Below are 13,095 nucleotides of genomic sequence, written 5' to 3' on the forward strand. Positions count from 1 at the left end.
CCCACTCATGCTGGGGGTTGCCCATTTTACCATGGAAGGTTTAAATGCCTTTCCCAGGCTGACCCCATGGTTGACATCCCAAGGTTGGGGTCCCCAAATAGCCGATAGGCTACAAAGTCACTTCACACAAAGACACTGGGACAGCAAGTGGGGAGTAGGGGTTCCCAGCAGCTCTGGAAGGGGCAGGTCAACCCTGAGCCTTGCATCTGCTATCCACCCCCCTACATTTGCTGCTGGGTCCCTGCCACGCTCCCCTGCACGGCTGATAACCCCTGGCAGGGGTGGGCTCGCTGCCAAGGAGGAAGAAGGAAGGAACAACCTTCTGTTGCCACCTCGGGGTCCCGCGTTAACCCTGCCCCGGTCCCCCTCCCAACACCGCCAGCGGGGACCTGCGTGCTGGGGTTATCTGTGCCATCGCGGCAAACGCCCACGCAAACCTGGCTGGGGGGGTTGTTCCCGCTTTGGTGATGGGGCTGGGCCTTTTCCCTGGGTTGTAAGTCACCTTCCACAGGGGACAGCAGCCAGGCACACCCGGCCATGCAAAGGGACACAGTGAGGCCACTGCAGCAAACACACGTTTGCTTCTTCATGGGGTCTAACCCAGCTCTGGAAACATTTAAGGGGGAAAAATAAGTTAGTGGAGGTGCTGTTCCTCCTTCGCTTCATTAACAGCCATCTCACCTGGCTGCCATGCCACGGTAGCTGCACTTTAGATGGGGGAAACTGAGGCATGGAGAGCCCAAAGCACCTGTGCATGGTTGTGCCCACAGCAGCACCAGCAAAGCTCCCTGTCGCCATGCTCAGGGAGGGCTGGGGGACTCCAGAGGAGCTGTGGGTGCACATGGTACGTAGGTTTTGTGGCCGGGTACCATCCACCACGGCAATGCCAGGACAGCCAGGTGACTCACTGTGAATCACAGGGTCTCTTCTCTGAAGCCACCAGCTCTGGAGAAGAGGTCACCCTGGGGATCAGGTACTACAAATGCCCATGGACCTGGTGGGTTTGGGCACTGCGGTCTTCCTCCACCTGCAGAGACCTCATCCTCTACCTCCAGGAACTCAGTCAAGGCGCTCTAACACCCACCTGGGGGGTTTAGCACTGCCACCTGGCCTGGGACCCCACGGGGGCCACCCCCCAGCCCCCTATCCACACCTGGTTCTGGTTGCACAGTGTCACCTGGTTGCACAACACCCCACGCGTGGGTGGGGACACGACGCAGGTCCTGCCACTCCCTGCCTGCTCATGAGTCAGTCAGCGGCCGGGAACCAAACTGCTGAGGTGGGCTGGGATAAGGGAGGGCCCTGCTGGGGGGCTTCCCTGCTCGGGCCATCCCCGTGGGGAAGCACTGCTCACTCCAAGGGGGAAAAACTATGACCAGCCCTCAAGGCTTGGTCCTGGGTGAGGGACAGCATGGGACAAACCCCAGCAGCCCCAGGTGGCAAGACCTTTACACCCCAAAACAGCTCAGGAACCACCACCAGAGGTTTTTATGGATGCTTGTCCCATACAGCTGCCCAGGGAGCCCCCAAGACCCACTGGGCACCACAGCACACCTGCATCCCTAACCGGGCACCCTGTATCTGGGCTCCCCAGCAGCATCATCAAAGCAGCAGGTCCTGTGGGGCACAGGGGGACAGTCTCGGCTGCCTGCAGGGAGGAGCTGGCACTGCTGGAGACAGGAAGGAGGTGGCCTGTCCCTGTGTGCTGGTGGGGATGAACCTGAGAGACGGGCACAGGTACCCTCCTCTCCATAGAATATTTTATATATATATATAATATATATTAAAATTACATTTCTCTTTACAAAAACAATTCAATGATGGGCCAGGGGACAGAGCCCATCGCCAAGGCCAGGACACAGGCACCTTGGCAAGTCGGGGGCAGTGGGCAGGCTCCATTTCGGGGTGTCCCTGTCCCTCGAGTGGGGGCTCAGTCCAGAGTCCAGCAGCAGGTTCCGTGGGTGGGGTGGGCACCAAGGGGGTGGCCCTGCGGTGAGATGCCTGCTCCAGATCCGGCCCAGCTTGCCCCATCCCTGCTGTCATCGCCTGTAAGGAGAGGAGAGGACATAAGCTCACAGGAGGGGTGATGGTTCCAGCTGGCCAAGAGCAGCGTGGCATGGAGATCCCCCCTCAAAAAAAATACATCCATGCCCTTACTTCTGGCGGGCCATGCTGTAGGGATCGAGGAGGTGGGAGCTGGCCTGGGCCAGGTTCCAGTCAAACATCTCCAGCACGCGGTGACACTCCACACGGGACTTCAGCCCCAGGCAGAAGAGCTGCTCCACCTGCAAGGGGACAGGGCACAGTGAGGGGGGTGACAGGGGTGCCACCTCCCTCACAGGAGCCAGGACAGGGGGACAGGGGTGCGTGGTACCTTCAGGTACTGGATGGCCCGTTGGACGCTCCAGCCGTGGTTCTGCAGGGCTGCCTGGCACTCCTCAGTGGTCACACCGTGTACCGTGTCCTGCACCTGCGGGGAGCCTGTGGTCAGCGCCCATCACCACCCCCTGGCATTGAGGAGCCTGTGGCTGGAGCAGGGGGGCACTGAGGGTGTCCCCATCTCAGCTCTGTACCTGGGGAGCACTGCCAGCCTGGAGCTGAGACCATCCTCACCCCTGGCACCTTCAGCCTCTCCTGGGCTTGGATGTGCACTCCCAGCCAGCACAGACCCCAACCAGAAAGCCCAAGGGGACTACAGTGACAGCCACCTTCCTCCCCCCACCTCCTTGTGGCCATGGGTAAGGCTAATTTGGAGGTGCAGTGACATGTCCCAAAGGATGTCTGAGGACTCCTTGTAGCCAAGCCCCCAAGGGTTGAACTTGGGGAAACTGAGGCACAGGGTGGGGACAGCTCTTGCCCAAGCAAGCCTATGGCCACTGTGTCCCCTCTTGCCCATGCATGCTGGGGATGCCACTTACCAGCCGGATTTTGTCAGCAGGGCGGTAGCCATCTGGCCCATCATAGACGATCTTCTGGAGGCTGCAGGAAGCTTTCACCAAGCACTTGGGCCCAGGGTTGCTGTTGTTGGAGGAGAAGTTGGCCTTGCAGTCCAGCGGTGGCTGCTGCACCATGGGACGGACGGTGGCTGTAGTGACCAGGCGAGATGTCGGAACCTCCTCGGGGCTTTTGGCCTCCTTGAAAAACTTCTCGTACTTGTCCAGGTAAGCCGGGCGCTCAGGCAGCAGGTAGTAGTGGGTGCTGCTGACCTTCTGCCCATCCTTCACGATGGGCAGGATGCAGGGTCCCTTGGAGCAGTCCTTGCCCTGTGCCTGGATGACTTTGGGGGTCGCATATTTGGGGTCAAGGGCGAAGCTCTGCGTGGTGGGCATGGGCTTCCCCGGCGAGGTGGAGAGGTAGGAGCAGAGAGCAGCACGTTGCTGGGGGGAGCCCACCTGCAGAGCCATGGGGCTGGGCGTCCGGGAGGTGGGCTGTGACAGCGGGTCTCGGGGGGGAATCTGGGGTGGCCGGTCTTCCTCACCCCCCGAAGCTGGCGAAAGGTCCCCCGACCAGCGCCCGGGCTCGTTGCGGCGGAGGGGTCGGGGTGGGATGGGGACACGCGGCGGGATTTGGGGCTTGTCATCAGTGGGGACAGCCTGTCCCAGAGGGACATTGAGCCTCTTCATGCACTCCTGCTGCAGCTCCTCAAAGAGCTCAGTGGTCTGTGTCAAGCTGGGCTGCTTGGTCTCCTTGGGGGGCAGGAAGAGGTTGTCCTCCAGCACTGGTCCCCGCTCTCCCTCGTCCACAAAGCCGTAGTTGGTCTTGCCCCGCCGGCTCGGGGGACTGGTGATGGAGCAGACCTCAAAGTCATCCTCGTCCTGTGCCACATCATCATAAGCGGGTGGCGGGGGCAAGGGTCGGGCGTCCCAGTCCACCACCGGCGTGGGGTGGAGGGGCCGGGGTAGAGCCCGCGTGGGGCTCTGTGGTGGGGTCTTGTCCAGCAGCGAGAAGGCCTCCATGGCCAGCTTGGCCAACGATGGGGCTGTCAGCTCTCCCACCGGTGATGGGCTACCTTGAGGCACCTCCTCCCCAAAATCGATGAGGGTCACCTCGCCGCCCGCTGGTCCCTCGCTTGGTAGCTGGCTGGGTTGCCGCTCGCCCACCTTTGTGCCCGGCACCCGTGCTGATGGCTTGACCGGCCGCGGACCTTTCCCCGTGCTCGGCTTCTTCAGGCAGAGCTTCCGGAGACCCCCTGGCAGACCCTCCTCCTCCTCACTGACCGGGTCGTAGCAGGGCTCTACGAGGGGACAGAGAAGGATGGTGAGGGTCCCAATACTCATCCCTGGGGTGCAAGGGGAGGCACCCCCAATCTCCCCAACTGCCCCATAGCTTCAGCCACCTTTGCTCCCCCTGTGGGGTCACCCAGCCCCCAGCTGGCCACCCTGCTCCACACCTGTGTCCCCACCACAGATGTCACCACCCATAGGTGCACAGGGGTACCAGAGGGGCAGAGGAAGCAAAAGAAGCTAAGAGAGAAAAGAAAGGGGCACGAAGGAGGGAGAGCAGCACTGAAAAAAGCCAGACTTACTGGTGAGCAGGACGGAAGGCTGAGGCGGGCGTGGAGGTGGCTGCCCTGCGGGAGAAGAGAGAGCCCGAGAGGAGGGGAGGCGTGGGGTGAGCGCACGGAGCAAGCGGCGGCCGGGTCGCTCGTTAGCAGGGCGCATGCTTCATCATCTCCCCCATCGTTGGTGGGGTGCAGGGAGGATGCCAGTGGGAAGCCCCCCAAGGGAAAACCACAGGTTTAGGGGGGTTGTGGCACACACATGGTGTCTGAGCTCCCTCCCTATGGCAGCTTTGCTGAGATCCCCGTACTGGAGAGCCCAGCCACAGGAAGTTGGGAGGGGACAAGGGACCTGGACGAAGGGCAGTGGGGCAGAGTCCAGCTGGGCAGAGCCACCGGCCGCCCATACTGCTGACAGTGGCACATGGCCAGGTGACAACGTGCCCCAGCACCTCTGCTGCCCCCAGGTCTGTGAAAAGCAAGTGGCAGTAGAAAGACAGAAAGTCCAGCCCATCACCCTGGCTGCAGAGTGTGGGGACAGGGGCTTGGTGCAGGCGATGGGCAGGGGGAAGGGGAAAAGCTGCTCACTTTTAGCTCTGCCTGGAAGCTGGGTGGGTCTGGCAGTGCTTGGGTCCACACCTAAAATGTCAGGAGGGTCCATGGGATTTCCCAGGTACAGCCTGTGGGGAGAGAAGAGTATCAAGGGGTCAGCGGGAGCCACATGGGACCTCTTGCTCCCACACCATGTCCCTTGGGACACCCCACAGCGCCTCCACCATGCACCATGACCTGGCGAGTACCATCCCCGCAAGCACCGGGACACCCCACTCCAGAAGCTTTCAGTGCCATGGTGCGGAGCCCGGTGCTGTCCCGGTGTCACCCACCCCTCTCCGGCTCCATGTGCATGATGTGCCATACCCAGGTGACTGCACCCCTGCTGTGCCCAGGGTACTCATGCAGGGTGTGGTGTCCAGGGCACCCCCAGGACCAGGGTGCCACTGCACGATGCTGCGCCCATGGCACGGTACCCCGGTGCCGCACGCTGGTGGGGTGCCGGGAGGCCCGGGCGAGCTGTCGCAAGCCAGGCGCGGTGAGGCAGGGAGCCGGCGGGAGGCGGCACAGCCCCAAGGCCTGGGCGTGTGCCGAGCTCGGTGCGTTCTCGGCAGCCCGGGCGGCACGTACCCAGCGCTGTGCCCACGCAGCGGGGCGCGGGGAGGCCTGCCGGGGCACGAGCCGGGTCTGCGTGTGTGCGGAGGCTCGGTTCAGCCCTCAGAGGGCCGCCGGCACAGCCCGCGGCACAGGGCACCACGGGGGTTCAGGCTGGGACCGAGGGCACTGTCAGAGCTGTCCCGGGGCTGGGATCACAGTCCCAGGGGATGCGCAAAGCCTGGCAGAGGAGCTGGCTCTACCCAGCAGGAGCCTTCTAGGCTTTGAAATCCCATTCTGCCCCCGCCAGCCCCCTCACATTCCCCCAGCCCAGCGCTGGCAGAGATCTCCAAGCCCCCTGCCCCGAGCCCAAGCTCCCCTGCCCACCACCCCTTGTGCCCCCAGTACCGACACTGGGCAGGGTTAGTCCCACCTGGCAGGGGGTCATCAGGTGCCCTGGGGCACAGGCACCCAACTCCCCGTCTCCACTGCAGACCAATCAGAGTCTCTCCTGATGGCGCATGGCGGGGAAAGCATTTTGGTGCTTTTTTTTTTTTTTTCATATTTTGCTTTTTAAGAGGACTCATGCTGTTAAAAGCAGGTTACACCCCCGCTGCGGCTCCCCTCCCCACAGACACTGAAAGGCAAGGGTTTAGCAGCCCTGGGACACCCCAAAAGTGTTGGTGTAAAACAGCCACCTCTGGGGTGGTGCTTACTGATGTCCCTCCATCCCAGGACAGCCACAAGGGGCTGCAGGGCTGGGACAAGACGCTACCCAAGACACAGCCACCCACAAGCACAGCAGCCCCCCACATCCCCAACCCCATTAGTAAGAAGAGGCGAGGGAGTTAGTCCAGCTGCAGGGACCCTACCCAGAGCCACTGTCCCCAGTACAGCAGGCGGGGAAGAGATGCTTCAAGGTGGAGGGGTGACCAAGCTGCAGCTCAGTCCTGTGCCTGGCAGGCAGCAGGGAAGGCAGGGAGCAGGCAGGGGATGCAGAGAAGTCAGAAAATTTCTTACTCATCAATTTTATCGGGAAACCCCCAGCAGTGCTGCGGGTTGGTGTCTCCATGGCCTGTGTGGATGAAGCTGTTTTTAAGCGGCTGGCTGATGTCGTGGGCCGACAGCCCCGCCACCGAGGTCACCGTGTTTCGGGGGAACTGGCCCACTTTTAGAGTCCGCTTATTCTGACCCCGCCACCAGTAATTCTCGGCCCTAAGGAATAAAAAGGACCTTGTTACTGACGAGGGGACAGGAAGGGGACAAGCATCTTACCCTGGTGGCAGGGGAGGAGGTGAGGTGACTCCTCCAAGTCCACACAAGCAGGCAGTGGCACAACTGGGAAGGGAAATTGCGTGCCCAAGATCCCAACCCTACGCCAGCAGTGTGCTCTGCCTTTCACCCTGCACAGCCCCTGCACCAGGAGGTGTCAGGGATGCGAGCCGTGGGGAAAAATGTTCCCCATTTGCACCCAAAAAGATGGGTCCCCTCCTTTTCCTTCCAGCTGCCCCAAATTACACAGGAGCCCTTGGAGCAATGCCTGCACCAAGCTGCTCACCGCTGGTCCCCTCGTGCCGCAGGCAGCTGGGGACAGCACAAGGGATGTGCACAGTGTTTGCCCCTCAAATATCCCAGTCCCACAGGGGAAACTGGGGGGCCATGGTGGGGACAGGTGGCTGGGGGCTCTCCCTCGCTCCCTTCCTACATTATTGGTGAGCCCCGTGCAGGCTGGCGTGAGCAAGGGAAAAGGGGCAGGCAGGCAGGGGGAGTTAAATTGCAAAACCTCCCATGGCCGTATGAGCAGGGTAGCCAGGGTGATGGTCCCTGGCAGAGCCCAGCATGTCCCAGGAGCCGGCCAGGAGCTGCCTGCCCCAAGATTCAGCCACTTCTAGGGTGGGGGGACATAAGGACAGGTAGGGTGCAGGGAATGGCACCCCAAGCAGTGCCCCCTGCCCAGCCTGTGCCAAATCAATGCAGGGGGGCTCTGACTCTAATCCTCCTCCTACTAACATCACATCCATCCCCCTTCCCCCCGCCTGCTGGGCCCCCCGCTCCCCGCGGGCAGGGTGTGCGCTGGGCAGGGGGCGGCGGATGGTGTGCGGTGCCAGCTCGGCGAGGCTGGCACGGGCCCCACGGTTTCCTGGAGTCACCTGTGAGTCACCCCCGGCCACCAGCTCAGCCCTTTTCCTGTTTACCTTCCCTGCTCGCCGCCAGCCAGCCGCCTTACTCAGCGCCGGGACCCCTCAGCCAGGCCACGGCAGAGCCCAGATGGCACTGGGCACCCCCACATCCCCGGCGGGCTGGAGGGGGCACGATTCTCCTCCTCGGGAGGTCCCCAACATCGCTGCATCCCGCCGGAGGGATGCTGCAGCTGGGCCGGCCCCGCTCTCCCAGCCCCATCCCACCGGACCTGGGGTCGGACCCCCGGCACAAACCCACCCCGGCTCTGCCCTGGCTTTCCTCCGAAAGCCCCCTCCCGCGGCCGGCTGGGTCCCCGGGGGGGGCTTTCAGGTAGGTCCTTGCCCCTGCCCACACACACGTACGCACGCCCGGCGCCCGCCGAACAACAGGCAGGGGCTTGAAAAGAGGTGGGGGGTGTTTACGGTGCCCCGGGCGGCCTCGGTGGGGCCGGATGCAGCCCCCGGGAGGAGGTCCCCCCCAACCAGCCCTCCCCCTCCATGCCCAGGCACCCCCGCAGGCAGCGCGGTGGGGGGCAGCCGCCCCAGGGGAAACTGAGGCACGGGAAGGGGGTCCCTTTCCGCCCCTCGGGAGCACCAGCAGCTGCTGCGGCTCCTGCCACCCCCTCGGCTGCAGAGCGCACCCCGCTTGCCCAGATCCAGCACCCCCGAAACGTGCCCACCGAGAACCGGCGTCCCCCGGGGAAACTGAGGCAGGGGAGGCTGCACCCCGGCTCCACCGCGCTCCCGGCCCTCCTCGCCCCATCGGCACCTCCCAGCGCGGCCACGTCTCTCTGTCCAGCTCCCGCCAACCTCCCGCTCCGTCCCCCCCGACACCGTGGTTCACCTGGAGCCAGCGGCGGGGCGGGGGACACGGGAGCGGGACCCCCAGCCCGGCCGTGATGCGGCGGCGGGGACGATGTAAGGCGCAGTGGCGCGGCCGCACCGCCCTCCGCCGCTCCTTCCCTCCCTCCTTCCCTCCCTCCGCCGACGCCGATTCTCTTCCCCTCCCCTCCCCTCCCTGCAATTAAACCGCCAGACCCTGGGCAAGAGTCATCCCTGGCGGCAGCGGCCGGGGAGAAAGCCGGTCCCTGCAGACACACAAATCCAGCCTGATTCACCTCCGGGCCGTGACTAACCGCGGGGAGCCGGCCCGGGACGGGGAGAGGGAATGGGGAAGGACAGAGCCTTCCTCCTCACTCCCCCGGGGCTGGGAGGACCCGCCTCCCGTGTGCCAGTGGGGCAAAGGGACACTGAGCCCCTCTGGGAGGTCCCTGCTGTCCCCGAGCTGGAGTGGGACAAGCACGTCCTGGGATCGGGATGCAGGGACCAAAGGTCCCCCCAGCCTGCTGGTCCCCAGGGCAGCAGAGGGGGGTGGCTGTGCCCCGGGGTGTCTGGCAGTGACTGAGGAGCAAAAAACCCACGGCGCAGGGGGTGACAGGTCACGCCACCACAGTACCTGTCCCCTGGTGCCTCTCCCAGCTGGGTGACAGCGGCACGTCCCCATTGCTATCAGCAGGGAGCGGCCCCGGGGTGTGCGGTTTCCCGGGGCAAGGCTGGGGCAAACCCACGGGCGCAGTGGGGTGAGTCAGCGGGGGTGGATGGTGCGGGCATTGCGGGCAGGGCTGTGCTGCCCACAGGCACGGCCGTGCCCCCGCGCTAGGGTGGTCACAGGGCCCTGTGCTGCCCAGGGGGGCTGCACACCTCCCAGGGAAGATGGGACACGTGGCTAGGTCAGCTGGGGCAGGCAGAGCCCCCCATCCTCATCCCTGCTCCCCACAGCTCTGCCAGTGCCCGCGGTGTCTCCGCTCCTGGGTTCCCCTGTCCCCATACAGGCTGGCAGCACTGAAGCTGGCAGCTGGTCTATGCGTCCTCATGCAATACCTGCCCTCGATGACCGTGATGATGTCGTTCATCTGGATGTGCAGCTTGTCAGCCTCCTCAAAGTCCTGCAGTGCCCTCATGTCAGTGGGCTGGGCCTGGGGGGAGATGGGGGTGAGGACAGGGGACACAGCCCCCCACATCCATCCTTGCCCCATTTTGATGCCAGGCCCTGCCCCGTGCAGGGCAGGGGAGTCTCAAAAATGGGCAGAAGACAGCATCACCACTCCCAGTCCCCCCTCAGCTGTGACATCCCTGGGGTGGGTGAGAGCAAGGTGGCACCTGGGGTCTTCCTGCACCCCGTCCCCCGCCCTGCTCACCCACCTCCACCAAGAAGTCCCGCAGCGCCACGAAGGTGGGTCGGTCCTCGGGCTTGTGCGCCCAGCACTGCAGCATGACGTTGTAGACATCCTGGGGACAGTCCTCAGGCCGCGGCAGCCGCTCGCCCTCCTTGTCGATCTTGTGCAGGATCTGCGGCACAAGGGGAGCCATCAGGGGGTCCCAAGTGCCCCCCAGCACTGCTGGGGTGAGGTGTGGGGGAGCAGGTTCTGGCTGTGCACCCACCTGGCTGCCATTGAGGCCGATCCAGGGCTCCTGCCCGTAGGTGAACATCTCCCAGAGGGTCACCCCAAACATCCAGGTGTCACTGGCGTGGGAGAAGGTGCGTGTCTTCAGGCTCTCGGGAGCACACCTGTGCGGGGAAAGACATGAGCATCAGGAGGCTGTGGGTGCTGCAACCCCAGGTGCCCCCTTCCCCATGGCTCACCAGGCAAAGGGGACCTTGCGGTGCTCCTGCATCACGTAGTGGTCATCATTTTTGGGCAGGGCCCGCATCAGCCCAAAGTCCCCAATCTTGATGAGCTCGTTAGAGGCCAGCAGGATGTTGCGAGCCGCCAGGTCACGGTGGATGAAGCGTTTGGACTCCAGGTAGGCCATGCCCTTGGCCACCTGGATGGCGTACTGGCAGAGGGTGGAGATGAGAAAATGGCCCTGGTTCTTCCGCAGGCGGTCCAGGAGGGAGCCCAGCGGGGCCAGCTCTGTCACCTGGGCCATGCAGAGGAACAGTGAGATGGTCAAATCAGTAGCACTCTGGTTGGGCTGCTTTGCAGCCTTATTGTGCCCTCCTGGGGATGCCAGTGGAGAACCTGGGGTACAGACCCAGCCTGGCTTTGCTCACCCCATCATGTGAGACCCCTGTGGGGCGGCATTACGGTTGGCCTCATCCCCCAAACTCACCATCTTCATGGGGTGGGAGAGCACCACACCATAGAGGCGGATGAGGTTCCTGTGGTCCAGGGAGTGCATGGCATTCACCTCCCGGATGAAGTCATCCAGCGCCTCCGGCTGGCTCAGCACGTCTGTCTTGAGGCACTTCACTGCCACGTTCAGCTACAGCCAAAGCAGGGATGAGCCCCAAAGCATCTTTCCCCACGAGTGGTCCCACCACCCGGCTGCCCCCCACAGTCCCCTCACCGTCTTGCCGGCAGGTGTGCACCACTCGCCGCGACGCACGACGCCAAAGGAGCCGTCACCCAGTTTCTCAAAGAGTGAGAGGTCCCGCTCCCGCACGAGGCAGGTGAGGGAGTGCTGGCCCCCTGCTTCGGGGGGTGGCGGCGTGGGGGGCTTGCGGAAGGTGCTCTGGGGCTGGGGTGGCAGCTCTGACTCAGGGCGCTTCCCGCTGAACACCTGTGGGATATGCAGGTGAGTGAGATGCAGGCATAGAGACACCCTGAGTCTTTGGGTCTGCGAGTGAGTGGTGCTGAGAGGACCCCCAGGTTGTACACTCTGGAACCTAATGGTGGTCCCTAACTGGGGAGGCTGGCAGAGAGAACAGACTCTGCTCCTCCAGCTGCCTGAATGCTGAGCTGTGATCGGGAGAGAGTGAGGGGGCTGTGACTCTCACCACAGCCCTGTGGTGCATCCCCAGCAAACCAGGCTGGTAGCTGGAGGGCCCTGGGCATTCCTTGGCCAAACTGTGGCTACATGATGTTCCTGGGCACAAAGCCAAGAGAAACCTCCAGCTTGGGCTGAGTGTGGTGACACATCCCCGCAGCAATGTGGGCTCTGCAATACGTGCTGCCTAGAAGGGATGGGGATGGGCTCTCCTTGTCTCTCCCCCCGCCGGGACCAACGATGTGCCCCATGGGACGGGGTCTATCCCAGCCCTGGCAGCTGGGACCCGTGGGGGGTGCGCGGGGGCCGGGCCCAGCATGTGGCCAGGGTGGGAGGTGGCATTTCTGTGCCCGGTGTGAGGCTGAGTTGCCTTCTATTAAAAGCCCATCCCAGCCCAGATGAGTCACGTAGGGGAGAGGCCACGACCCAGCACCCAGCTGGCAAACACCCCACTCTTTTGGGGGTGCAAGGTGCTGGGGTGGCAGCAGCACCGGCTTTGGGAGGGACGGCATCGGGGGCACATGTTTGTATCCCTGGGTCCCCTGCCCTGCAGCAGTTCCAGCCCCTGTGGGCACAGGGCTGTGATGTGTGGGCTGTGTGGCTCGTTAACTGCAAATGAGTTTCCCGCCAAAGAGACAAATCAGGCGGGGAAAATTAATTTCCTGAGTGCCGGGGCAGCAGAGCCGTCCTTCGTCAGGAAGCTGCACAGGACCAGGACGCACGCTGGCAGGGTCACGCCGCAGGCAGGGCATGTGGCAGAGGCTTCTGCCCATCTCCTTGCCAGCCCACAGGGGATGGTGGTGTGAGAAGAGCCGGGCACTGGGGATGAGCATGGGGAGAGGTCCATCTCCTCCTGCCTGCCTCAGTTTCCCTGCCACACCTGCCCCTCTCCCATCCCTACCTTGCTCATCCAGGATTTCCGCTTGCACATGGCCTTCCTTCGCTTCACCGCCTCCCACAGCCGCCGCTGGCCTGCAGGACACAGGGACTGTCACTGACCCAGCACGGGGTGGGGGTCCCCTCCACCGCCATGGACTGCATGCTCCTCTGGGCTCCCCAAAAGATGCTGTGCAGCCAGTGGGAAGTACGGGGAGAGGTTTGAGGGGAACGTACGCACCGGGGCGTCCCATGCCGATCTTCTCCAGATCCTCATTTTTGACGTACTCGAAGTGGGAGAGGCGGGTGACGTTGAGCTCATCCCGGATGCGCAGGAAGTACTGCTGCAGCTGCAGCTCGGTCAGCAGCTCCAGCAGCCAGTCCGTGCCCTCCTCTGCCTGCATGCTACAGCTCAGCCTCTGCTGGGACACGGCGCTGGGTTAATGGGGGACCCTTCCCCACTCCACTCTGCCCCATCCCCCCAGGGGGCTCACTCAGAGCAGCTAAGGCAGAGGTGCTGCCTGGGTAGGGTGTGAGGGATGCTAGCAGGGTTCATCTCCTGAGCCTATCCCCAGCTCCCGGGGGGCTGGGAGAGGCACCCCATCAGCAAGACCCCCAGGGACA

General features: G+C 63.6%; 1 protein-coding gene across 1 annotated transcript; it reads right to left on the reverse strand.

The window, feature by feature from the left end:
- Positions 1–1,746: 1,746 nt before the first annotated feature.
- TNK2 (tyrosine kinase non receptor 2) lies at positions 1,747–12,890 on the reverse strand. The gene is made up of 15 exons (XM_080349770.1): positions 12,713–12,890; positions 12,497–12,567; positions 11,176–11,388; positions 10,939–11,091; positions 10,469–10,746; positions 10,267–10,393; positions 10,027–10,173; positions 9,706–9,800; positions 6,665–6,859; positions 5,087–5,178; positions 4,526–4,570; positions 2,919–4,234; positions 2,375–2,470; positions 2,158–2,285; positions 1,747–2,046 (listed from the first exon to the last, which is right to left on the reverse strand). The coding sequence occupies exons 1-15, from the start codon at positions 12,873–12,875 to the stop codon at positions 2,040–2,042; spliced, it is 3,126 nt and encodes a 1,041-aa protein (XP_080205896.1). The 5' UTR covers positions 12,876–12,890; the 3' UTR covers positions 1,747–2,039.
- Positions 12,891–13,095: the final 205 nt, after the last annotated feature.

The sequence above is a fragment of the Nesoenas mayeri genome, assembly GCF_963082525.1.
Source record: "Nesoenas mayeri genome assembly, chromosome: 9".
In the NCBI taxonomy this organism is placed as follows: domain Eukaryota; kingdom Metazoa; phylum Chordata; class Aves; order Columbiformes; family Columbidae; genus Nesoenas; species Nesoenas mayeri.